Genomic DNA, 26,963 nt, shown 5'->3' on the forward strand with positions numbered 1-26,963 from the left:
AGCAGTCATGTGTCGCCTAGGTATAGGCGAAGACGATCAGTGAAACTGCTCACTGCTGTGAGTGCATGCTGTGGGTGGGTGATTGTCGTGATGCCTGCAGCCCTGCACCGCACGTTAATGAGAGATAACCTTGCTGGCAAGGCAGTCATAAATAACCAACGTTTATGTGGAGTGATTGATGAATGAATCATGAACATATGGATGAAGGCTGGTGTGTGCTGGTATGTGCTGGTGTCGCTGTTTAAACGGCGCCCGCCGCGGACCCCTCCCGTCTCGCATAAGTGCTCATCCTGACCCAGATGACCAGATCTGCCGTTTATCTGAATGACTGTTAAAGCACTTATTTAAATGGGTGAATGATTAAGCCCCTTACACCTATAGGCCTATAGCCTACAATTGCAAATAGGCAAGTTATAGGCCTATGCTTGTCATTGTCACTTGGAAATTAAGGCGTGCAGTCCATTTATGCCTAAATATATTTTTTAAATATCACAGGGATTATAGGCATCTGATGTCACGCTGCGCTCCCGAATCATCTGACAAGTGCGCTCGCATATATATGTTTAACAAGGCCAGTAAAGCACTGTTTGATTAAGCAAACTTGTACACTGTAAACACGTTATATTGTTTTTAATTGCTAGTTGGAAATCTCTCTTTTTCTTTTTAATACAGTTTTATATTAACATTTTAGGAGTGAATACATATATGTTTAGATGCCTGTGTCAGTCAGTCAATGCTGCTCCGCTTTTCTACGACAGAAAAACAGACAAAGCCTATACGACAGCTCCCGACCTGTCGTGATTTTTGTCCTGGCACACATTCAAGTTCAAGGTTTTTCGGAAATGATAAATGCAGACAAGTGCATGGAGTTTATTAGTTTTCTCTCCTCTGCATGGTTATTGGATATAATATCAGATTATGGTAAGAAAAGCACTAGTACGGAAGTCTCCTTTAAACACCAAAGAGGAAGTAATCAATCCATGACAGAGACTCTTGTTTGTTCCGTATGTTAGCATAGTATAAAGCTGTATACTGGTTACTGTAGGCTATATATATATGGTATCCATATCTGAAGGTCCCCCAACAAAGATGTCTGTGAACACGGAAGTAGGGCACTTACTGTATGTGAATATATGTATTTTCATATTTATATAGCCTAGACTAGATCATGTGTCAAACTGATGAGGCTTGTGTTTAACAGGGTGTGTGCGTGCGTGCGTGCGTGCGTGCGTGCGTGCGTGCGTGCGTGCGTGCGTGCATGTTTCCAGTCTGAAGTACAGTATGTGGGCATTAAAAAGACAGCCCAGGGGAAATTCTTGACTGGGCTTTTTGTATATAAAAGTTCTCTTCTCCTCTCTTGTTGTTAGTGATGCGTTAGAACTCAAGCCCTTACTCTATGACTAAAGTGGACCATTTACTGGCTTGGCACTCATTTTTCCTTTCAACTTTTCATTCATTCATCTACCTAATTTTGATAAGACAATGAAAGGAATATATCATATGATAAAATGTTAGTATACACTAGAATACCATAGATTAAAAGGAGGCATTTCAGTTGTTGATAGGCTTATTGCATATTTGCACATACACGCGTGTGCGTGTGTGTGGCCCTTACATTACTACCATGTTACTACACCGTTGAGTATAAGCCTATATCCATTAATGCAATGTGATGCATGCAGGTATGCTGCTTAGGCTTGAAGAAATTGTTAGGCTATCTTTTTTAATCATTTTAATATAATAAAACATAATTGGGTCCAAGAACTCGAGTGTACCGTTATCTTGGTTTAGCCATGATTTCCCTGATTTTATTTAGCCCGCCAAAAATAACCTTATTTGTAATTATTTCGATTTGTTTAAGTGAATGTTACAGTCGACTATATGATAATCTATTATTTTCCAAGGGCTCCAATCTCTAAGACTGATCTATCAAAATCATTAATATGTTTGTTTTATTAAAACCACAAAAGCCAATATAGATCCACAAATTATATACATAATTACTAATTTACCACATGATCGACCGTTATAATGAACAGGCACAGCAACCATACCATAGTCATTACATTGGGATATCGTCTTAGACTAGTATAACACAATGTGTAGCCCATTGTGTTCCTGACAAAAGCATGCAATGCATTGCTGGCTGTATGATTCAATGTCACGCCGTTTGCTCACAAACTGGCCCGAGAGGACGCGTGAAACTATTTTCCACTGTAATTACACAATGAGGACACGGGGCTAAATTGGGTAACAGCGTCGCCAGAGCCCTATATGCACGTATACACGTTCATTTGGCGGACCACTGCCGTCACCTGTGTGTGCGTTTCTCGACCCCATAAATCAGAAAATAAAAGTACAAGGATATATATTTTCCTTCCCTTTCCTTCTTTCAAAGACCAGGCAATGTGTGCTGTGAACACGCGAGGCGCTGTGCATCATCTGCTCCACAGCCCTCTGCTAGTACACAGACAGTGAGAGCAGCCATGGAAAGGTGGAGAACGGACTGTTTTCTTTGTTATTTTTAAACTCTTTGCAAATCGCACCTATGACACTATTCATAGTGACCCGTGTCGGTTCGTATTCCCGATGCACCCGAAAGCGGCAAGAAGATTTTCACAGGTGAAGTATAGATCACTTTTTTTTCCTCCTTCCCCAGCTCAGGGATTGGGATTGCGGTAGTCGGGAGATATGTGCCATCGTTTTTTTTTTTTTTTTTGCTGTATGTAAGTCAAATCCGAAATCGTAGTGTGATCTTTCTCTCTCCCTGCGCCTCGTAACGGAGGGCAAAATGTGCGTTAAAAGTGCTAGTTGTTCATTGAGTTACACCACGGCCATACGCGCGGATAATAGGAGGGAACGATTAGGTAAATAGTGTTTCAAAGTTGTGCACTTGTCGGTCGGCTGCTGAAGGGCCTGGCTGTGGCTGGGCTGGCTGACTGTGTGTGTGTGTGTGTGTGTGTGTGTGTGTGTGTGTGTACGGAGTTTGTTTCTGGCTCCCCTCCCCCACCCGTATACCGCCGCCAGTCCGCTGCTCTGCTCTGCTCATTCTGGAGAGGCCAAGACATGAATGTGATGTGAGAGAGGCTCACTTCAAAGGAGACACGGCTGTAGTGTACTTACAGCCTGCTAGTGCTCACACACACACAGGTCGCCTGCGAAACACAACCACTGTCTGATCATGCACAATAAACAATAGACACACACACAGCTGTAGATATACAGTCCGAGGAGGCATGCTGGCATGGATCGCTGTTGTTGTCCCCGGGCAGTTTCTATCTAGTGTCATTTTCAGTTATACTTCAAGGCTGGTAGTGAGTCGGCCAGGGCTTCCCATGTTATTCGCGTGGTCTGGTCAGTACAGTACAGTAGCCTACTACATTTTATTTTAGCCGTGCAAAGAATGTTGAATCGGAAATCCATGCAGTGTAAGCTAGTGCTATCTCAACCGGAGGGATTATCCCATAGCATTTTGACTGCAACGGGGGGCGTGGGGGTGGATCTGGAAATGGGAAGGGAGGGGGATCAAAACGGTCCAATTCAAGGGCAAACTGATTCTCAGAACTCTCTCAACTGGGCAATGCAGTGGCACGTGTGCATGTATCCGTCCGTGCGTTATGTTGGGAAAAGGTAACGGTATTAGTGGGTTTCATTAGTTAGGAAATAAATGTACCTGTATTGGACAATGGCGTAAGTGGGCGTAGCCTAAATTGGAAGTGACTTTAAACTTGAAATGATTTCTAATCTACATTTCTAACACAGTTGCGAATAATTTCAAAATGTAAAGAAAAAATAATTATTAACACTACAGTTTGAACCTCCAAATGATAAATTGTTGTTAGCAGAGTGATTGATGTAGTATAATAATATACAGCATTTGCCCCATATCAGTCCCTACGCTCATTCTGTAACTCCGCCTCCGAGATGAGGTCACAGTTACCATTCCACTGCATTTCAGAACCGGCGCATGGTTTCTACTAGGAACGTTGCGTACCCAGCACATCGTATCCAAAAAGTAAAGGTCCGATAATGAGTTAAACTAATTTTACTTTATTAGCGGACAAGAAAATCCAAGTTATGGGTTGAAGCTTGTTTAGTCAGCCACTTCCATGTTCTTTAAGGAAGTTGTGCGCATTAGTGCCTCCCCTGCGCCTCCCCTGGTCGAATGTGGAATTAGATAGATTTTCCGACTGACTTCAGTCTGTCGACATTCGACCAGGGGAGGCGATAATGAGCACAACTTCCTTGAAAAACCCGTAACTTGGATTTTCTTGTCCACTAATAAAGTAAAATTAGTTCAGCTCATTATCGAAGCTTTACTTTTTGGATACACTGTGCAGAAAAGGGTAAGCAATGTTCCTAGTGGAAACCATGCGCCTGTTCTGAAACGCAGTGGAATGCATTGGTAACGGTGTGTGACTTCATCTCGGAGCTACAGAATGAGCGTAGGGACTGAGTGCACATGTGGGGCAGTGTAGTTCAGTGTTGTTGGGTTGAGGACCGAAGCTTTATTGTATTTGAAGGTCACCGCTCCATTGCTTTCCTGTCACTTTCCACTGTCTCGTTATAATAAAGCAAAAGAAAAAAAGGCAATTCTATAATAATACGACAAGAATAGATTGTTCTTCAAAACTTGCGATAAACCGGAATTTATTTATGTAGTATTTTGTATTATTTATTTTTAAATGTCTGATAGGGATCTCATCCTTATGAGCCCGCAAACTGCCCTAGAATGGCTGTGACATTACATACATTTCACGTATTCTATATAGACAGCCATAGATCACTATACCCTCCTCTGTCGGTGAGTTATCGCGGCAGCATTAAACGTTACAGCACTGTGTGCGTGTGTAGTGCACTCGCCCAATAGCCTAATCAATTGCTGCGACTTGGAGTCAGCTATTGTCATCCAGTTTAGTTAAAAATCTCTCCACTTTTCTATGAGCTTCAACTGGACAACATTCTCCTACCCGAACTGAACATATGAAGACTTCCTTGCACCTGTCAATTGTGTGCCCCATATAGGTAGGCCTATGTGGTGCTCACTGTTGTGATTTGGGTGACCACCTATAAGGTCTCTAGAAGTCTCCATCATTCTAAACCAAGGGGTGGTGGGTGAGGATCCATCGAGTCGCATAGAACATATGCCAACACAACGGACAACGGAGTATTACACATATCTTCTGAAGTTTATTACACACACAGAGAAATATATACAGTAAGAACAGTGTATCTATGACGTCCCTAGCAGATTATGGAAACAAAGATAAGAACAGAATGAGCAGGAACACGCAGTCACGCATGCGTCTCATATCATATTGCACATAGTCATTCCCTCCGATACGGTAGTGGACAGTACAATCATTGTGTCATGGTTATCAATATGCTTATGCAGATACATGTTTTGTCTGCACTGAGTCAGGCAGCTGAGGTCATAAATCATAACACTCACCAAAAGGAAGTCTCCATATATGTTCAGTGTGGAGTTGGGGTTAAATCACAAATTTACCTTAATTCGGCGGGAGAGCCCAACAATACACAATGGGGACTACAGTAGACCTGTGCAATATTGACCATATCAGACCGCTAACAGGAGATGGAGAATGACCGCGTTTATGGATTCTTTTTCTTTTTTTTCTAAATTTGATCCCACGATTTTGCAACCCATTCTTTTTCACCCAGTATCAACTATCTAATGTAATCCTAGGCGCTACACTTCCTCTGCCAACCTGGGGGGGCAGCAGACTGACCTCATGCTTCCTTCTATGCATGAGGAGTCTAAGCTGCTTCTTTTCACCTGACAGGGGGGAATTTCCCCGGCCAGACGTAGCGCGTGGAAGGAACACGTTATTCCGACCAGTTCCTTTCCCCTCCATCAGGCGCCCCGGCTGGCCAGGGGGAGGCAGTTTAGAGACCAGGATTACTGCATGTTTTTTGTGAGGGTACCTACCCTAGGGGACACGGGGAGAACATGCAAACTCCACACAGAAAGGCCCTTTCGCCAACCCCGCCTCGGGTATGGGCACTGAGGAGGAGAGAACACGCCCACAGCGTCCCCAGTGGGAATCGAACCCAGGACCTTCTAGCTATGAGGCGACAGCTCACAGTTCATGGATTTTATTGATCGTGACTAATATAACTTTATCACTGTTGGGGGGGGGGGGGGGTTGTCATGATACGCTTGTATGTGTTAATTCAGTTGGACCGCAGCTAGCGTCATAACGTTCAACCTAATTATAACACATTATATTACATATCAGATGTATTGTGATGCAGAGAGTGAGGTGAATGTTGCTCCTGGGGTGTATTTTCCAGCAGCTTGTTGCTTGTTAGTTCTCCAGAATTGTGTAGCTTACTTTACAAGGTCTCATGTGTTGATGCTGTCTGGTACCTCATATTAATAATACATAGATTTCAGTGTTTTACTAAGATCTTGCAGTAACCAGTTAATTCACACTATCGGGTAGTATTACTCTACTTTTAACATGGTTTATGACAGTATTATTGTAACCCTGTATTGTTACGGACTACGGTACATTGAACAAGCTAAGAGTTGGGCTGCATTTGGATGACTTAATGAAGCTGCATCTCATTGTGTATTTCCTCCCCTTGCAGGAGACATTTTTTCGCAGTGGCATAAGTAGAGGTCTGGATCTAATTGTTGTGCGGTGTGGGCTCCACGGGGACGTGGCGTATGGACGCTGTGACTATGAGCGTAAGCGACAAGGGGGGCTACCTAGTGGACCACCTGGGAGGCAGCTTTACTGAGGATGCCCCCAGACCCCCAGTCCCCGGGGAGGAAGGTGTGTTGGTGTGCAGCGATGGGCGCCAGTATGGCAACGGCATCTATTCCTCAAAGAACGAGATCCTCAAATGTGAGGCCTCTGTTGCTACGCCCAGGCGGCCTGACTTGGACCTGGGCTATGAGCCAGAGGGCAGTGCTTCCCCTACGCCACCCTACTTGAAGTGGGCAGAATCTCTGCACTCACTTCTGGACGATCAGGATGGCATCCATCTGTTTAGGACGTTCCTCAAGCAAGAGGAGTGTGCAGACATGTTAGATTTCTGGTTTGCATGCAGCGGATTCCGCAAACTCGAGGCCAATGAGGGCAACGAGGAGAAGAAGTTGAAACTGGCAAAAGCAATTTATAAGAAATATATATTGGACAACAATGGAATTGTCTCCAGACAGATCAAGCCACCCACAAAGTGCTTCATTAAAGACTGTGTGATGAAGCTACACATTGATCCGGCCATGTTTGACCAGGCTCAGACTGAGATTCAGACTATGATAGAGGAGAACACCTACCCTTTATTTCTCAAGTCTGACATATATTTGGAATACACCAGGACTGGCGGAGAGAGCCCTAAGTTGTACAGTGATCAGAGCTCTGTTTCTGGGAATGGAAAAGTTCTGTCGGGGTATCTACCGACATTAAATGAAGATGAGGAGTGGAAGTGCGACCAAGAGCTGGAGGAACTGCCCGAGTGCGATCCGACGCCTAGCAACAGGCTCACACAGAAGTTACTAATGGAGACGACGCCACGCATTGCCAACACGAAGAGATTCCCGGACACTCCAGAGTACAGGTAAATCCTCCCGGCCATCTAAAAGCATTCACTTCAGCCTCTAACTACCAAGCTACTCTTCAAGCGCTGAATTAGATATGAGCACACACGCAAGCACGCACGCACGCACGCACGCACACACGCACGCACGCACGCACGCACACACACACACGCGCGTACCTACACCCCTTTGCTACCTCTCAGTATGAGTGCTGCCTGAAGTTTGAGATGAAAAGAGCCTGGATGTAGCACAACGGACAGCTTAAGCAACACAGGAGGAAATTCTTAAGTATCTGTGGCTGTGTATCTGTGAGAAAGTGTCAGAGGTTACAGGAACCTCCTTTGCTTGCTTTTAGAAGGCTCTGTGTATGTGTAGTATGCATACAGTAGGTGCATACTATACACATGTCTTTCTGTAGGTGACCATGATTTTTGAAGGTGATTTTCTTTATAAATGAGAAAAGGAAGGAAGGAAAGGTGGAAGACAATCTTGCCTTGATTTAATGGTGCTATGCACTGCCTATGAATGCAGAGTGCAGATCATACATTGTAGTAAACATTTAAACATAAGAGATAAACTATATAACATTAATGATCTCCCTTGAAATGTTATGAACAATTGGCATGAAGCACAACAAAATATTTTCAAATCTATTAAAGCAATTCATTCATCCATTTCTGGAAACGCCTTTCTTATTATTTTCAATACCACTGGTAGTCTTCTGTTGGATCATTGGATGGCATTGGCTAGTGTGCGTCAGTGTATGGGTTGTGTGTTATGCTTGATATCAGAGAGTGAAGCTGTTCAAAGTGTCAAGAGTTTTTATTGATTAGAACAAAGCGGAGATCCGGGCACACTTAATGTTTCTAGCCCTGATGAAGACCGTATAGGTCGAAACATGTCGGTTGAATAAAGTTTTCCTCCTTTTTAATTTTAACATTAAGTGTGCCCGGATCTCCGCTTTGTTCTATATATGTGTTATCCCGATTGATCCCAGGAGCACCTTTTTACTATTTTTACATTATTTTATACCTGCACACCTCCTGAGCACCTGGTTGCTTCCTTGCCTCAGTTTCTATTGATTGTGCATCTATTACTGAGATATCTACCTCAGCTGCCTGTGAGTGTGAGCAACGCATTGGTGCAAAATATTGTATGTATTTGTATTGAACCATTCACTAGACTAGCAACCGTAACTCAGTGCAAACACGCTATTTCAACTGGGTACTAAGAGGAAAGGTCTATGGCAATGGCACTCAGTTCTGGTGTTACAAAAGTTAAAAAGCCTTTATTAGTTCATCTTAACTTAGACCTATGTTTGAGCAGGAGCCATTGTCAGGGTGTGAGGGAGTTGCTTCAGCAGAAGGGTAGCATTATGCATTTTTAATATGTTTAGTCAGTGTTCAGGATTGCAATCCAAAACTGACATGGCTGCGATGACCGATGTATCGACCTGCCCGATATATTGGTCATTGGTATCGTCAGTTATGCAGCTGACCCTAACCCACATTTGTATTGCTACTACTACTTTCAACCTTTCCATCCATATATTTTGGGCATGTAATTCGTGAAAATCTTCAAAATCTTCAAAATAATAATAATGGCAGATTAGATCTACAGGCTATTTTTCACCATTTTCTAATAGGGTTTAAGAGTTTAAATAAATAAATTCAAGTTTGATGTTCTCAAAAATAAACTAATCAAATCAAATCTTCTGGGGGTTCTAGGACTCTCCAAAACCGAGACTCAAAATTCTGGCATCGGCCGGGCTCCATAATAGATTACTACCCACGAGGCAACATCGAAAGAAAGCAAACCAGGCGGCCAGGTAGTAGCAGGGAAAGCCAGAGGCAGAAATGCTCTAGTTGACCTATAGGTTATGAGTGTGATGGTCAATAAGGCATGAATGAAACTGTTGTGTGATGTCTGTTCAACAAAGATAGGGCACACTATACACAAATGTGACATTGACTTTATCACCAACACATCCCAGACGATTCAGTACAAGTAGGTGAAAAAAGTGAGCAGGAATATGAAATGAAGGGTATGAAAGGGACTCGGCTGCCCTCAGGGCTACCTTATTCTGCTGATTCAGCTAGGGCCAAGGAGACCACTGCACTGCTGCAGTGATGGGGATGCTGTGTTTATTGCCACAGACATCACACTCTGTTGACTTAAGTGAAGTGTGCATTGGTTTTAGGGGCTTCTCAAAAGAGCCCTAAACATAATTGAAAACATTCAACGTCTCAATTATGATTTTGTCTTCCAGCGATTATGAAAACAATCTAACAGAGATAAAATGTTTATTGCGTGGCGTTCCGTTTCACAGCGACGCTTCCGTTGTGTCTTTCTTGTGTGATTCATTCAGAACACACCTTTCCTTCACAATGGTACACTTTGTTGCCCCTCCCCATCCATCCATCTTCAACCGCTTATCCGTAGTCGGTTCGCGGGGGCAACTCATTTAATCTGCTTGTATTCGCAACCTTATTCTTTCGGTCATGACCCACACTGCATGACCATAGGTGAGAGTGGGAACGAAGATTGCTCGGTAGACAGAGAGCTTTGCCTTCTGGCTCAACTCTCTTTTCATCACAAAACAGTGTGGTACAGCCAGAGGCGTATCTACAATAAGGCGAGGGCAGGCGTCCGCCTGTACAAATCTATTTCTGGCCTGGCCAAAATCCATACAATGAGAAAAAAGAGGACAAAAACAAGACCTGAGAACTATTAAAATGGACAGCTGATTGGCCGTCGCGGTAGAGCGCGACCCTCAATCACCCATTGGAATGTAAATGCATGCCTTTCAGCCTTTGTATCCCACTCGTCTGGCAGGTATATCTCTTTGAAAACCTTTAGTGCTACGATTGTGCGCGGGGAGACGACAATTAACACATCTTGCCTGGCCAAAACGTAATTCTTGGATACGCCACTGGGTACAGCGACTGCAATACCGCCCCTGCCGCTCCGATTCTCCGGCTGATCCCTGTTGCTCCTCCCCGATAGCCCAAACTCTCTTTCAGTTAGTGGCATGTCTAGTTCAACTCGAGCCAAGATGACGGAAAGAGAGCCTTTGGTCAACAAGAAAGGTAAAACCAAATTCAACGGTTTGGAAACACTTAAAGGGGCATTCCACTCATTTTCAACATTTTACTATGTCATTAATATACCTTAGAGCTGTTGTGGAAATAATAAAAAAGTCCCCCCATTCTGTGTTTCCTAGAACTAGAGGTCTGAAAAAAATCATTAACATGGTGAAACACATCTTGATGATGTCATCAAGATGTGTTTCACCATGTTAATGATTTCTTTCATAATTACAGTTCTAGGAAACGCAGAATGGGGGGACTTTTTTTTATTATTTCCACACAACAGCTCTAAGGTATATTAATGACATAGTAAAATGTTGAAAATGGGTGGTTTTCCCCTTTAAGTGTTGAGTCCGCCGAGGAACAAAAGGAAACATTGAGATTTATTAAACGGTGGTATCTGTATCACAAGGCACTACGATCAATTTGTTGAATCATCACAATTTTTTAATACAAAGGAGTCTATAACCTGTTTGGTTATAAAGGAGTAAACAACTAAGAAAATCCACTGTTGGATGAATAAGCATGTTTCCAGAGTCATGGGTAATCGTGTTAAGTAATTGAATATAATAATCTATAAACAGAAAGTACATTTATAAATATAAATGTACTATAAATGGAAAGGCATTTCTTTTTTCCTTGCCATGTCAATAACACATGACACCACCAAATTGTACTGAGCTGTGATTTATGTGAACTGATACACCCATAATCTCTTGGAAAGATGCTGCTCTGACTTATCTTGGCTGTAAATTGGGCTATTCTCTGACAATAGACAGTAGGAGTAGGCTGATTTATCAATCCAACAATGACTCTTTATTGGGCCCTTATCTTCCCTGCCAATTTCCCAAAAAGGACTATTGGTACAGAATACGTTTTTCTTTTTCTTAATAAAACTTCCAATGATTTTGGTTCAGCAAAACCTGCTCAGAGAGTGTATTTGAACCGTTTCAAATTGTATTCGTCTAGACCTGCGGATGGTTTGTTGTTGTAGCCTATGTTTGAATGGTGGTGGTGTCCTACAGCAGTGGTTCCCAAATCTTTTAGCCCATGACTCAAAAGAGAAATTAGACATTCGCCTGGGACCCAAACTAGTGAAAATAGGCGATCTACAAGATCACAACGCGTCGCTTCGCGCCGCATTGTGAGCTTGTAGATCGGCTACTTTCACTACTTCTAGATATTTGTTTTCTAATTCATGGAATGTCTTAGATTTTTCTTTGGATTTCTTCATGAAATCACTGAGGGGGCGGGGGTCATTTAAAAAAATATTCCCATATACACGAGCATGTCTATAAACAAGTCTCTGTCCACATTAAAACAGCTGTCATCGTGCGATAGTGTATTGACAGCCTGTCAACAACTACAGTCTCACCCTGACAGGCAGCTTTTCTGCAATAAATGTATATAATGTGCACATTGTGTGTAATGCGGTCAGTCGGTGGACCACTTGGAGGCTGCCCTCAATATGACTCAGACATAACCATGTATGTATCACTATGACTAAGACATAATCATATAGAGTAGAGTTGTTCCGAATTCCGATACCGACACCGGTGTCGGTTACTCGGGCCGATACCACCCTCAAGTACTCGTACTCTGTACTCGGAACCGGTCCCGATACTTTTACCCGAGTACCAAAACATCCAATTGACAATTTGACACTAGGCTGAACGAATGCAACAGGAGCAAGTCTGACCCAAAACTTCAGCAAAACAGCCGATCTACAAGCATAAATGACAACGGACAAGTGTAGATCGGAGATCCATTTGCATCTATGAGAAAAAGGAGGTAAAATAAGTGGTTACTCAACAAAAATAAAGTACTCGTATGGGTACTTGGTATCGGCGAGTACTAAAAATTAAGTACTTAAAAAATACTTAAAAATGGTATCTGGACAACTCTAATATAGAGTTCCCACTGCAGCTACGTAAATACATGGTGTGTGTCATGCTGACTTTGAGGCCCGAGCCTCTCTACTTTAACGAAGTTTGCGATCATTCATATAGTGTGTTTCATACACTTGCCAACTCCACCCGGCATTCCAATGCATTCCATTACAGCTCCAGTTTGCCTATCAGTACCTATAATGTTCTCTCTCTCCTTCTTTACCTAGCCTTGTTACAGGCCACTACCAGAATAAAACCTGTTATTATGTGGTGCAACCACTTCCTTAAGTGACTATGTGTGTGGGTTCCTGCCTGGCTGGGTGGCTGGCTGCGTCTGAGCACGAAAACAGCATGGTTGTTTTTCACCACCTGTGCGCAACCTAACACACAAACACACGCACATATTAACTGTATATATGGTGATTTCGGGTGTGCCAGTACAGTACAGTACAGTACAGTACAGTACAGTACAGTACAGTACAGTACAGTACAGTACAGTACAGTACAGTACAGTACAGTGACAGTAGAGGGTACAGTAGAGGGACCCCCACACGGTAACTCTGTCATTTCTCAACCGTTTCGGACTCGGGGCGGCTCGCCGGAATCGGGCCGGCACCCTGGGTGCGTTCCTGTGGGTCTGGAGCTCCCCCCCGGGGACCCCCACACGGAGTTGCACCACTTACTTCACACGGGTGTGATTTTTAACAATCTTTGCTGTGGACGAAGTTTTCCAGGGGGAGAAAAATGCGTGAACGAAACTCCCAAAACACATAGAAAAAGCTACGTTTAAAAAAACCACACACACACACACACACACACACACACACACACACACACACACACACACACACACACACCAGTGTACGTATGGAAAGGGCCACAGATCTGTTCAAAGACAATACGCTTCTTACTTAGCCATGGCATGGTTAATATACCGTAACCACACAGGTGTTATATTCAATAGTCAGATTGTGTGATTGATTTGATAACCAAAATAAACTAAAAGTAAATCAGTTGTCAGGAATATAAATCATTCCTGACAACTGTTGTGTCATGATGCTGTCATACTGCTGTCTTTTGCTGCCTGTGCAAAAAATAATCCCTCTCTCAAAGTGCATGCACAGATTCTTTAGTTCACCAAATAAGTTTCAGCTGTGATGGAATGGAACTGGAAGATGTTCAATTATTTTGAGTTAACTTTGGCATAGAGGTGGGTAAAGATTTTGCATCTAAAATAGCTCAAGTATTTTAGTGCTTTTCTCTTAATATTATTATTTTTTTACGCAAAGACACTGTTCACCAAGACCATTGCCATGGTGCAGTGAGTTTTAGTGGAGTTATTCTATCCCAAGAAGTTGACCTACTTTTTGCACACAACAGTCAGAAAAACCTTGACTTTAAGATGCAGCAATTCTTTTCCTTCCCTCCCAGAAAAGCAGGTATCAGGGACAACTTAGCTTTCAAGTTTTTGCTTTCAATTTCCAGACTATTTAATAATAGGGAGTTTCAACGGCTTTCATGTTACTTAATTCAGCCCTCTCGTGATGAGTTTGCCTCTTGCCATTTTGAGCGTTATATGTGACAGCATTTAAGACACGGATTTCTCTCTGGCTGCCAAAATCTATATAACTGCACCTCACTTATCAATGTACTACTCCCTTAATGGCCCTGGACATGATGAAATGTAATTAGCGAGCGCAGCACACTTGAGGCTATTTTTAAATGATTATTTCATCAATCAAGCATTGGGTTGGAATTGCAGAAAGTCACACTTCATTTTTAGACAGACAACTGAGGACATTATATAGTCTTTCAGATCACTTTTAAAAGATTAGATGAGGTAATAGCATATGGCCTGTTGTTTGGGGGGGGGGGGGGGGGGGGGGGGGTAGACATTTTTCCTGCCTTAGCAACCATTCTGCATTTGAACACACATAATGTAATGAAATATTATTTGTGGTTTCTTGTTGCTCATTGACATAACAAATGTCAAAATGTTAGGGCTCAAATGTGCGTGGTTTGGTTGACTCGACAATTAGTTAGCATTATTAGTGGCTTACTGGGTTGAGCAATCTGGCTACATCATACAGTCTTTGCTTATTCACAGATGAGTGCAGACACTTTTAAGTGTTCATCCCATTCATGGCCTAAATGAACTCCCACAAAGTTCACAGAGGGAGACGGGCGGGGGCTCTCGATGTTTGCCCACATACCCCCTTGTACTTTACGTCTATATAGAGCATTAACCAATTCATCCACTAGAGGGCAGCGGCAACACTTTGTGCAGCCTGTCTGTACAACCAAGCGAGTAGCGCATTTGTCATTGCTATCATGGATCAACGCGGTCATCATTTTTAGAAACAGTGCCATCCTTCTGCTTTCCTTTCCTTATTCTCATCGGGTTCACCACACAGCGGATCATCCGTTTCCATCTGGTTCTGTTTTTTGTGTCTTCCTCTGCGACTCCTGCCACCATGCAGGTGTCCTCTCTCGGGAGAGTCTTTTTTGCAGAGCCTGGGTGTCGATGGTCGCTGAAGGCTCATACATAGTCTGGATTTTCGGTGGTTAGGTGACCACTGAACTACAACATGACGTCACGAGCCGCGGTGAAGAGCAAACCACCGCCACCGCTCCAGCCCTTCTCTCTGTTTTTACTCACCACCGCTCAATGTTATTTCAGCTCCGGTGGTCAGCACACCACCGGAGCGGTGGTCACCTCATCACCGGAAATCCAGACTATGAATAGGCCTTGAGGGGGGGCGCTCGTTTTACAGGTTAGGTTTAGCTTTAGGCATAGTTTTACTGAGGTTAGGGTTAGGGTTAGATTTAAGGCATAGTTTGTGAGTTTAGGGTTAGGCATAGTTTTTGTGAGGTTATATAACCCCGCCCTACTAGTAGTAGCTGGCGCTGTAAAACAAGCGTCCCATCAGCCATCAGCGCCCGTTGAAATCCAGGCTCTGCAAAAAAGGTAGTCCCGTCCTCTCTCACCCAGTGCCCGCCAAGTGGTCTAAATACCTAATTAGACAGACCCGTTGAGTGTCTAGTGGTAGTATTGTAATTTGTCGGAAGTACCGCCCAAGGCTTTACAGATTTACATTCCCCATGCATGAAACCTAGTGTTGTGATTGGTCCGGTCTGGTGCCAAGGGTGCATTGGTTATTTCACGCGACACCAGTATTTTTACACATGCACGCACGAGTACGGTACAGCACGGATGTGCACGTGCATCCACACGTGCAAACTTGAACGCGTCCCCCTCGATTCATGAGCCAATTACCCAAATGGCTACTTTGAATAACAGGTTTACAAGTGAGTGTGAAAATGCATCCTCACTCCTCGCATAGACGGTAAGCAACACAGCATTTTGGCTTCAGTACCCACTACTGCCAGTATCCTATCTACTACACACAACAATGCCTCAGCCATCTGTCGAAGAAGAGAAAGATACTTGTTCAAAGCAAACTTTTAGTTTCAGCTCCTATAATTCAAGGCATTCCTTGAGCAGATTTACAAAGACTGTCTGAAACTAAGCTAGAAACTGGCTGGCTAATGAAAAGCAGTCAGAAATTCAGAAGCAACGGTTTTGTTTTGAACTCAGTACCTCCTGCATTACCCACTTGAACCCTCTAGCATCCATATTCTGGGGGGAATATTAGACAAAAATAGCAGATCTACAAGCTAACAATACACCCCAAACTATTAAGATCGTCAATTTTTTTCTAGCTTTAGTGGTTAACCACGTGAACTCCTATTCTAGGCATATCATAATAGGTAAATGTAGGCAAACATTTGGCGAAAATCTCCAAGCTCTTACAGAGCTTGTAGGTCGGCTATTTCCGCTATTGACGTGCAACAAAGTATATAAGGTGCGTATATACAGTACATGGTTAATGTCACTCCGCCGTGAAAGAGCAACATGTTGTGAAGAGAGGTGAGGTGAAGAGACACCTCCCATGATCTATAATTCATGTACAGGGAGCAGCTTAAAGAAATGCTTGTGTCAACTATGGATCCTATAGAGTCTACCACTGTCCCTAGAGTGCAATGTTCTGTATATTACTCCTACAGATTTTGTTTAAACACTGCGCAAATTGGTACACATTATCTCTATAGTCATGTGTTCAGGACGCATCTGTCCGATTTTTGAGGGCCGATATAGCCCCTCCCTATGTCCAGCTTTTGGTGTATGCTAACACAAACTTTGTCCTACACAAACATTATATGCCATTGACAATGAATGGACAATTTTGAGTGTTCGTGTAAACACAAACATTGCATAACACAAACATTGAAGACGAAGGTGAGGACGCAAATTATGATTGGCCGGAATGAGATGATGATGTACGATGATAAGGTCGCCCTCACTTCACACGGGTGTGATTTTTTTCATATTCCATCCTGATTGGGTAAGATTGTAAAATTTGCAGTAGTGTTCCGTTTTGAACAAAATGCCTCATTTGCCGCAGGGTCTGATTGCCGTGAAACTTTGCACGCACATTGGTGCTATAACAGCGCTCTGATCCTGTTCTTTACCTATAACTGGAGCAATCAGTGTGAACGTTTGCACGCACACTCCCTAGAGGCCAAGGCAAAACCTCTGCCCTGCAATTTACACATCTGCCTGCCTTTTATCTTAAGTTTGCAGGAGTGGCTCGTTTTTACCAAAATGCCTCAAATCATGAATGGAGCGTCCAATTACCATGAAGTGTTGCAAGCACATTCCCACTAGGAAGAGGAAAACATGTCACCCTTTTCACATTGGCCTATTATAGTGCCACCAGCAGGCCGATCTTTGCAACATTTCTTTTTATATTACTCCTACAGATTTTGTCCAAACATCACGCAAATCGGTGAAACATTATCTCTATAGTCATGTCATCAAGACGGACCTGTCCGATTTAGCATATTTCATCCTGATTGGCTACTACCTGGCCCGGCGGTGACCTGTGCTCCAAGGAGAACATTTTTATAGTTTTGTCATTAATTCAATGTATGTATCATCATATCACCTAATTCTTCTTGACCATAGTAGTGTGTTGCTATGTTGTTAACGCTCTTCTTCACTCGGAGTCAAATGAACACTGGATTTTACCGTGCATGTTGGTCCTCAATTGTTTTCTGTGTGTGTGCGTGCGTGTTTGTTTTGCAGGCATGCACCATGGAGGGAGCCCACCAACCCATACTATGTCAACAGCGGCTTCGCTATAGCGCCGGCCACCAGTGCCAACGACAGTGAGCAGCAGAGCATGTCCAGTGATGCAGACACACTCTCCCTTACCGACAGCAGTGTGTACGTACCGACCGCAGTGTTTCCTTTTCCATACACACACACACACACTGCACAAAACATCGGTACACTTGTGTTTACACGCGCTCATACCGGCCACGGCCATTATCTTCAATAGTATAACGCCAGATTCGTAATGTTTTTTAATCGTTACTTATTCATCATATAGTGGAAGAATGGCCTCTTCTCACAACATAAAGAGATATACAGTATATGGTCTTCATTCAGAAAGCAGAAGCCGCTTTGTATTGATGTCTCAGTCGAGCTTACAATGTTTAACATTCCTTTCAGGTTTTTCTTTTGTCTCGGTTCTTCATTAGGAACAAAGAAAGCAAAGCTTCTTTGTCTCTTTTCGTACATAAATGTGTAGCCCCCACCCCGTTTGATATGAAAAGCAAAAGAAAAATATTTTTCATCAGGATTTACTTAGCTGGCAGAACTTCAATTTCAGTTGAGAGCGAGCAGACCAAAAATGTTCTGGCAGAGGGAAGATAACAAATCTGTTTTCCAAGTTCAGGGATGGCATTGGGGAATCGTACCGAACGGAACATCAAAGCCTGCACAACTGCACAAAAACCTCCACACGAAAAAAAAGAGAAAAAGGAAAAACGTGTTTGAAGTGGAATGGATTAGAGGCCATTATCAGCTAATTGCTCCAGAGCTTCTAGCACAGGAGAATCACACCCAGCATGACCACTGCCATTTGACTGTGTTGTCAACACGGCATCCACAATCTGCCAGACCACTGCTGTTGCAGGGGGACAAGAATAATAACCCCCCACCCCCCACCCCTTTCCCAATAACATCTATTCAGTCACATTTCACTCAAGTATTCGGTTTATACCCCCAAAAATAATGGTGGTTGAGGTTTCGGCTATAAATTCAAAAGCTGCTAATGTTGTTTATTCATGAGTTATGTTTTATGAAAATGTCTGTTCCAGAGATGGGGGGGTACCACCCTACAGATACTTATGTTTTATAAAAATGTCTGTTCCAGAGATGGGGTACCATCCTACAGATACTTATGTTTTATAAAAATGTCTGTTCCAGAGATGGGGGGGTACCACCCTACAGATACTTATGTTTTATAAAAATGTCTGTTCCAGAGATGGGGGGGTACCACCCTACAGATACTTATGTTTTATAAAAATGTCTGTTCCAGAGATGGGGGGGTACCACCCTACAGATACTTATGTTTTATAAAAATGTCTGTTCCAGAGATGGGGGGGTACCACCCTACAGATACCGCAAACAGCATCGCCGGGAGATGCACGAAAGTGCCAAAGCTAATGGGCGAGTCTCTCTACCTCATATACCGGTACGTTATTTTGGGTTATTTCCCCTCTTCTCTCTCTGTCTCTCTCTCTCTCTGTGTCTCTCTCTCTCTGTGTGTGTCTCTCTCTCTCTCTCTCTCTCTCTCTCTCTCACTCTCTCTCTCGTTATTTCCCTCTTCTCTCGGTATGTCTGCTTCTACATCTCGCTCTCTCACCCTATATCTCTCTCTCTCTGCCCTTCTCCTTTCCCTTATTTTTTCCACACTTTCCACCATTGCAGAAGTGTGTGTTTAAGCCCTTCGTGTCTCAGGGCCTGTGATGGAGTGTAAGAATAGCTGATGGTGAAAGAGAGGGCTGTCTAAACGCCGCTTGATGCTTTTCTAAGCTGTGTGTGCTGAAGCCTAGCAGAAGAAATGAGTGTTCCTCCATGACAGCCCGCCCCCCCCCCAATGCCTTCCGCTGCAGCTTGCTGTCTGTCTTGCAGGGAGAGCTCCCAACCCTAATTGGGGCCTTGGAGTCAGGAGTCAAATTAAAATGACACACTTTGCATCCTATTAGGATGCATGGATTGAATGTCTGTTACAGTAAAATCTCTGAAGCGTCACCCTGCCCCTTTCTTGCCCCAGCAAATGAACCATGACTTAAGCTCAGTCACTTGCAACAATATAAATGGTATAAAATCTGTACTTGACTTGACATCGTTGCTGTGTTTTGGCAGGCTGTTAATTTTCCCTCTTGTGACTTGTGACTTGTGACTGGTATGAAATGAGCAACAAATACTCAAAGGGTGAAATACAGTTTGTCAGAAGGTTTTTAAAAGGACCATACTGGCCAACTTTAAGAATTGGATTCCATTCATTTCAGTACAGAAATAAAATAAATTTGAGACTTCAAACTTGCTACTTGCTACTGTAGGTAGTAAATAGGTAATTCAACCTAATGCATTGTTGTGTCCTGTCAGTATGTATTTATGTTATTGCAAAAAAAAAGCACAGATTGATTTGAAAAGTCTAGCCAAAAATAATCCCTGGAAAACAATATTGCTTTATAGATTACGTTCAAATTTCCACTAGTTAGTAAATCCACCCACATCAGTCTCAGCTGGAGAAGCAGGGGATTTTAAAGTGGATAAAGTGGGATTATTGCTGATTCCAACAAACAGCAGCATGTTTTTTGAAAATGGTTGGTAGTAATGTAAAGTAAAGTATACAGTACCATGAATCAATTGGCTAATCACGGCAGACCACCGGTTAAAGAGATTTCTCAGATGCAATAAAATTGTCAAAAAACCTTTTTATGTAGTGGCAGTTTTCAACCTAGTGTATGTTCTTCTGTTATTATATAAATGTAATATACATTAATACATTTTAAGGTATCTCTAGTTTATTCGGTCAGGTCAGTGTAGATCGACGTTAAATTGAGGGAAGGGCATTAGGATAACTTATCCTGAGCCGGGAATCGAACATTTCATCACTGCTTTATCCTATTCATAGTAACAACAGGACAATGAGTTGGCACTATTAAATACCTCTACTGCCTCTGTGTAGAAGAGGGAGAAGTGCGCACACAGCTCAGCTCAGTGTTTTATTTATTTAAAACACGACATTCTTGACATTTATATGTATGTTATTTTTTTTGTCCCGTATGGGTGTGTCACATTGTTATATTATCTGAGTTACTGTATACCCTGAAATCTTGAATAAACAAAACTGTGGGGAAAAAACACAGACATTCAAAGACACAACATTTCGGCCACAACTGGCCTTCATCATTGTCACCTGATGAAGGCCAGTTATGGCCGAAACATTGTGTCTTTGAATGTCGGTATTTTAAATAAATAAAACACTGTGGAGCTGAGCTGATGTGCGGACTTCTCCCTCTTCTACACTGTATGAACCTATTGTCCAGCACCAGCGAGGGACTGGATGTGCGCAGCCCACTTGTTTTAAAATCTACTGCCTCTGTGCTCAGAAGATGGCGACGGTAACACAATCAGTGCCCATGCCTTGGGAGCACATGATGATGTGGGACTTAACAGTATGTCTCTCCCCACGCATGCAGCGCACAAACCGGATACCAAAGGATATACACGTGGAGCCGGAGAAGTTTGCAGAAGATCTCATCAGCAGGCTGGAAGGAGTGCTGCGGGAGAGGGAGGCGCAGGAGAAACTAGAGGAGCGGCTGAAGAGAGTACGACTGGTATGCAACTATTAACTAATCTCGGAACCATCTTTTGCTGATCTCAAAGCCCTTCGGGGGCTACGTTTATATCTTATGCACAGGAATGGGAAGTGTTTTTGGGTGATCCTTTAAATGCTACCCTGTTCGCACCGGGGGAAAAAATGCTGAAGCTATATTTTCATATTATTGAATAATGAACTAGAACTTGAGATTCTTTTTTAAAATCCCCCCCAGAAATGCTGAAGCAATATTTTCACATTATTGAATAATTGTGAATGAATTGAATAATTTATGTAGGCTATTATTCCATGTATGGGAGTGACAGCTTTGACGCTCATGAAGTAGATCATTTATGACGTAAAATTAAAACCTCACTTAAAATATACACACACATTTCGTAACAGAAAATAATGTATTGCAATATGGTTTGCTTTATGTGCTCTTCAAATGTTAAATATTTATATTAAAACTACAATGGGATAAAACAGATTCATAAAAATTCTCTGACCATGAATAACTTTAACTTAAATTCATCAGACCTATAATTAAATTAAATTAACTAGGTCAGCAGTAAAAGTGGGAAATGGCTTTATGTATCCTTTGGAGAATTCCATACTTGGTCTTTTGTTGACGTCGCTTTTCCCCCCAGTATCATTCTGAACACCTGCACACTGGAGCCACTTGTGAGGCCGAAGCAGTGAAATGCCTTTTTGAAGTCAGTTGGACAGTGATGAAACTGCTTGCCTGCATCGTTTAATGAAATCTCCGTCAGTGCAGCTAGCCAAGTATTAAGTCTCAAGGGGGATAATTTATGTGTTTTGGGCCCTGCAGGCAGAGAAGTTGCCATCACAGACAGAACTTGAGGTGTCTTCTGTTGAGAGCTGGGAGCGAGTGAGAAATGGCATTGTCTTCGTCGACCCTATGTTGCCGTCTTGGCTCAGACTATTCACCTTGCTTTCGTATAGTTACATTTTTTATTTCTTATTGGGTGAAGAGTAGAAGGGGCAAATGAGAGCACACCAACTTGGTGCACACACAACAAGGTAATGGCATGCAAATCTCTGCTAGATCCCCCCCGTCAGAAAGTCCCGAGTACCAAACCACCCAGGAATCTGCTACCTGTAGAGCATCAAAGCCTTGCTCATAAATTGTCCAACGTGGTGTGCCAAGGGTTTCCATGTTGAAATGCCATCAAAAGCATTTGGAAAAGAGGCAGCGGAGAAGCCAAGCAGGGCTGAAATGTGTCTTTAGAAATGAAGTTGTAATAGCTCCATGAATAGCTCTCAGTGCGGTTCATGCTAACACAGATGTCCACACCCGGGGCAGCGATATGCACACAAATAGGAGTCACTGTCACTGGAAATTTGCGTGAATTGAGAAGTTGCAGATTGTCTATACACAAAAATCCTGAGTGATAATTTAACTGTGATAGTGGATAAAAAGCAAGGCTTTTGCACACCTACATGGCGACAGGTGCGTAGGAGAAGGACAACCAAGTGCCCGACGTACTGAAAAAGGAAAAATCTTCTGCACACTGTCTTCAAATGCAGTTGAAAAGTTTTTTAAGGGAACAGCAACGTTTCGGTCTATTTGACCTTCATCAGGCTATCTTTGGTGTGGTGCGTCGTGGTCGCGCATCATCCTTCCAAAACTCGGAAGACAGTTGACTGGCCTCAAGTAGCCTACCCCCTGCTATATTATTATTATATCACAACATAATGTTATATAATTTACCTAAATGGCATAATATCAACAAGGATAGTATGATTAAATAAAAGGTTAGGATTATGCCTTTTTCAGAAATGATTTTGGACGAATCCTTCTTTTCACTCCTCTTTGGAAAATCCTGGTGTGACGCATGGGTTATAGATTCACGGTCGGGAAAACTTGGGATTCCCTTCTCTCGTACCGGTGGTATATGTCCCGCGGACCGGACCGGACCGGCACCGGTCCACGTACCGGTGGTTGGGAACCTCTGTTCTAAAGCATGATTTATAGGCAAATCCACTTCATGGTTTCTCAGTTGGAAATCTGTTGCTGAGCAACACAGTTGACACAAAGAATTGTCACCCAACCCCACCACACACACACACTATAACAATGACATCACAACTGTACCCCCCCCCCCCCCCCTGTACACACACTCTCTACTAAGGGAAAACGAAAAAATGTCCTCACTCAGTTCAAAATGGATGTAGTGACTATATTTCTAGCTGAAACATCACAAAGGCACGTATGTCATGCTGCATACATTACAAACAGTACATGGCAGCAACTGCACATTTGACTGACCATCCTATGCATGTTCTACCTCATCATCTCTGCAGTAATATTAAAGAACCCCATAGCAACTCATTAGCATGTTGGTTCAAATCTGCCATCTGCAGGTTGGAATGACTATAACACATTACACGGTTATTATGTGTCCTTATTTTAACCAAAACGAGTCGTGGTCACTATGAAAACAAACAAACAAACGGCTATTGGGGGGAAAAAAGAAGCTTATTACCCCCAAAACCTTCCGGGTGACTGTTGTGTACCGTATATAATTCTGATGTTTAAAAGGATCCTTGTATGCCTTCATTAATAATACCTTATAATTACCCTCTAAATTAAATAAATAAAAATAAATATTTAGTTGATCAATTTCACTCAATAGGGACAGCAATGTGTGGTCCAGCCCTATGGAACGTACAGAATGCTAACTAAAAAACAACTTAATTCTTCCTAAGGTTAATACAGAACAAGAATGACACGCGTATCATTAACAGCCATGTGAAACAAGCGTTCTCCGTTGTGCATCTGTCCCCCCTTTTCTTTCTTTTTTTTATGATGTTGTATTTTATTTTGTATTTTTTTGCGCTGGGTGAGCAAATCCGTGCAAGTGGATAGGAGGGGAATTCTGGTGCCGTCTCTATTATTCATAACTCTATGTCTATCCCTCAACAGGAGGAGGAAGAGGATGATCTCGACGTCTCCGCGGCCACTTCATCGTCCAATCACAGGCTTCCGCCCGGCGTGGCCTATCCGCAGCATTACAGCTCGCGCTACGCCGACGTCGGCTACAACAACGGCCCCCTGCAGAGAGACATCGGCTACAACGGCCCGCTGCAGAGAGACGCTCACGAGGAGAACCCCGAGAGCATCCTGGACGACCACGTCCAACGCGTCATGAAGACGCCCGGTTGCCAGTCGCCAGGCACGGGCCGCCATTCCCCCAAGTCCCGCTCCCCGGACGGCTTCCCAGGAGGCAAAGCGAACGGAAATGGAGTGCCTCTGTCTTCCTCGGGCCAGGGCAAACATCCCGCCGCCAGGCACGGGCCAAAGGGAGACACCAGCAGCCACCTCTACCACCACAAGCACGTGCACCACATCCATCACACGGGGGGAGGGGGGAAGCCCAAAGAGCAGGTGGAGGCAGAGGCTGCCATGCGTGTGCACGGCGCCTTCCCCTGGGGCACGGAGAACAGTCATTATGGCTCACAGTCTCGGAATTATGCAGACGGCCTAATGCGCGCCAACCCGGCGGACCCCGCTGGTTACAGGTATGAACCCAACTCAGACACTGTGTACTGTTTTTCTTTTTTCAATCGTCTCCAATCCTAGCATCTCTATTCTGAGCAAAAATAGAAGAACTTTTGGTAAAAAAATAGATGAACATTCAGCGGAAATAGCAGATTTACAAGCACAGCACAACCTGTTGTGCACTTGTATATGGTCTACTTTCGGTAACTTATTTTCATTGTCCGTCTAGCAGCAAAGGTGGCATGGCATGTAAGAGAACGTTCAAGAAAGGCGAGGAGTCGGCGCGGCCTGGCGAAACGCCGCTGCCTCCGGAGGAGATGGAGAGGAACCAGAAGATCCTTCTGTGGATGATGGAGGGAGAGAAAGAGAGCGGGCGCCTGCATAAGAAGAGTCCATACGGGTAAGTAAACCGTAAACTGCCTGCTTGAGACCTGAGGTCGATTCTACAAATGTCAAAGAGCTCGGCTACAAATGTCGAAGTCTCGTCTATCGCGGGATGTGGATGGAGTGGATGGAGCTCACGCTTTACGGCTGAAACACAGCCTGTTGGATACGTCGTTTGAAAATGACCGACTTAAAAAGAATTACGTTTTTATCGTTTGTCTTCAAGGAGCACCACGGGGTCCAAGAAGACCGCGGCGGAGAGGCCGGGAGGAGTGCACCCGTGGGTCAGCGCCCAGCTACGGAACAACGTGCAGCCGTCGCATCCCTTCATCCAGGACCCCACCATGCCCCCCAACCCGGCCCCCAACCCCCTCACCCAGCTGGAGGAGGCGCGGCGGCGGCTCGAAGAGGAGAAGAAGAAGTCTGGAACCTTGCAACCCAAGCAAAGGTGAGGTTTTTTTTTCCCGGGGCCAAGAGGCCGACATATTCCATGAACTAAAAGCGTCAAGGTTCACGCGCGAGTGTTTCCTTCCAGCCGCCGATGTTTTTCCAGCACGAGTTGTTTCACTTTAACAAGGGACAATTCCGAATCAGCTTTATTGTCACATCACAGTTTTACAAGTAAAAAAAGTGGGTGAAATTCGTTTTTGTGCATAGTTCCCATCATGCACATTTTCCAAGAAAAACAAATAAAGGGAAGAAGAGAGGGGGAGGGAGGGGGGGGGGGGGGGGTAAGGAGATCAAGGCAGGAAAGAAGAGAGTTTGAGACGTCTACAAACACAAAGGGGTGGGAAGTTTGACACTGTCTAATTGGCATCGAATGTCCTTCATTTCCATTTTCTCTTTGGTCGATAAGCTTGATATAATCGCAGGACTTTAATATCAGAGTGCATGTAAGCCAGGCGTTAACTTACACTGTATGATGTGTATGTTAGATCTAGCCTGCGGAACTACCGTCCCCCACACACACACACACACACACACACACACACACACACACACACACACACACACACACACACACACACACACACACACACACACACACACACACACACACACACACACAGAGCAGTCCATGTGTCTAACTGCTGGGATTGTCCGGTCCCTCAGGTATGTGATGGAGGTGATCCAGAGGGGTCGCACTGCCCTAAGGCCTGCACTATTCCCTCCGCTCAGCGTGGTGCCCGCCGTCTCTGACACTGAGCTCTCCGAGTCTGAGTACGTCCTAACCAGCCCACCCCCCCCCCCCCCCAACTCTCCCCTCCCTCCCACTAGTCCCATCCCATAGACATGTCAAAGGTCACCCCCATCTCTTACCTCCCATGCCCATCGCTGGCAGTGTAGAATGCGAGCCCGATCTCACCCAACCACAGTGAAATAACACGGATTGGCAATTCCGTACATACGCTGTCTGCTAGAAAACCCCAAAATCTGTACATATTACACTACTATACTGTTTTGGCCCCGACGGAGGCGTGGATTTCACCACATTATCTCAGTTGGGCCAAATGCGCTCCCCACAACATTATTTACGATTCTGTGATACTGGCTTGCAACTCGGCCGGGGCTGAGTCTGCTCAATCAAACTTCGCCACATTCGCCACGGCGACTCGCTCGCTTTAGCCCGCCCAGTGGTGACTCTCGTTGCTCAAGTTTGCCCCTCCGTCGTTGGGGAGGATTTCAGTGTAATATGTACGGATTTGGGGGTTTTCTAGTAGTGTATGTACAAAATTCAATCTGTGTTATTTCACCGTGTTTGGG

The 26,963-nt window shown here is 43.9% G+C and overlaps 1 protein-coding gene across 3 annotated transcripts in view; it reads left to right on the top strand.

The window, feature by feature from the left end:
• Positions 1 to 2,496: 2,496 nt before the first annotated feature.
• axin1 (axin 1) overlaps positions 2,497 to 26,963 on the top strand; it is a 30,058-nt gene continuing 5,591 nt past the window's right edge. The window contains exons 1-9 of one of the 3 annotated variants that reach the window (XM_079519479.1): positions 2,497 to 2,622; positions 6,616 to 7,590; positions 17,698 to 17,838; positions 19,054 to 19,153; positions 21,171 to 21,308; positions 24,240 to 24,835; positions 25,045 to 25,215; positions 25,426 to 25,647; positions 26,313 to 26,420. In XM_079519479.1, coding sequence (XP_079375605.1) covers positions 6,695 to 7,590; positions 17,698 to 17,838; positions 19,054 to 19,153; positions 21,171 to 21,308; positions 24,240 to 24,835; positions 25,045 to 25,215; positions 25,426 to 25,647; positions 26,313 to 26,420 — 2,372 coding nt within the window. In that variant the 5' untranslated portion in view covers positions 2,497 to 2,622; positions 6,616 to 6,694. The remainder of the gene's footprint in view (positions 2,623 to 6,615; positions 7,591 to 17,697; positions 17,839 to 19,053; positions 19,154 to 21,170; positions 21,309 to 24,239; positions 24,836 to 25,044; positions 25,216 to 25,425; positions 25,648 to 26,312; positions 26,421 to 26,963) is intronic. The other 2 variants (XM_079519480.1, XM_079519481.1) reach the window with 2 other exon arrangements.

The sequence above is a fragment of the Electrona antarctica genome (assembly GCF_951216825.1).
Source record: "Electrona antarctica genome assembly, chromosome: 14".
NCBI classification, from domain to species: domain Eukaryota; kingdom Metazoa; phylum Chordata; class Actinopteri; order Myctophiformes; family Myctophidae; genus Electrona; species Electrona antarctica.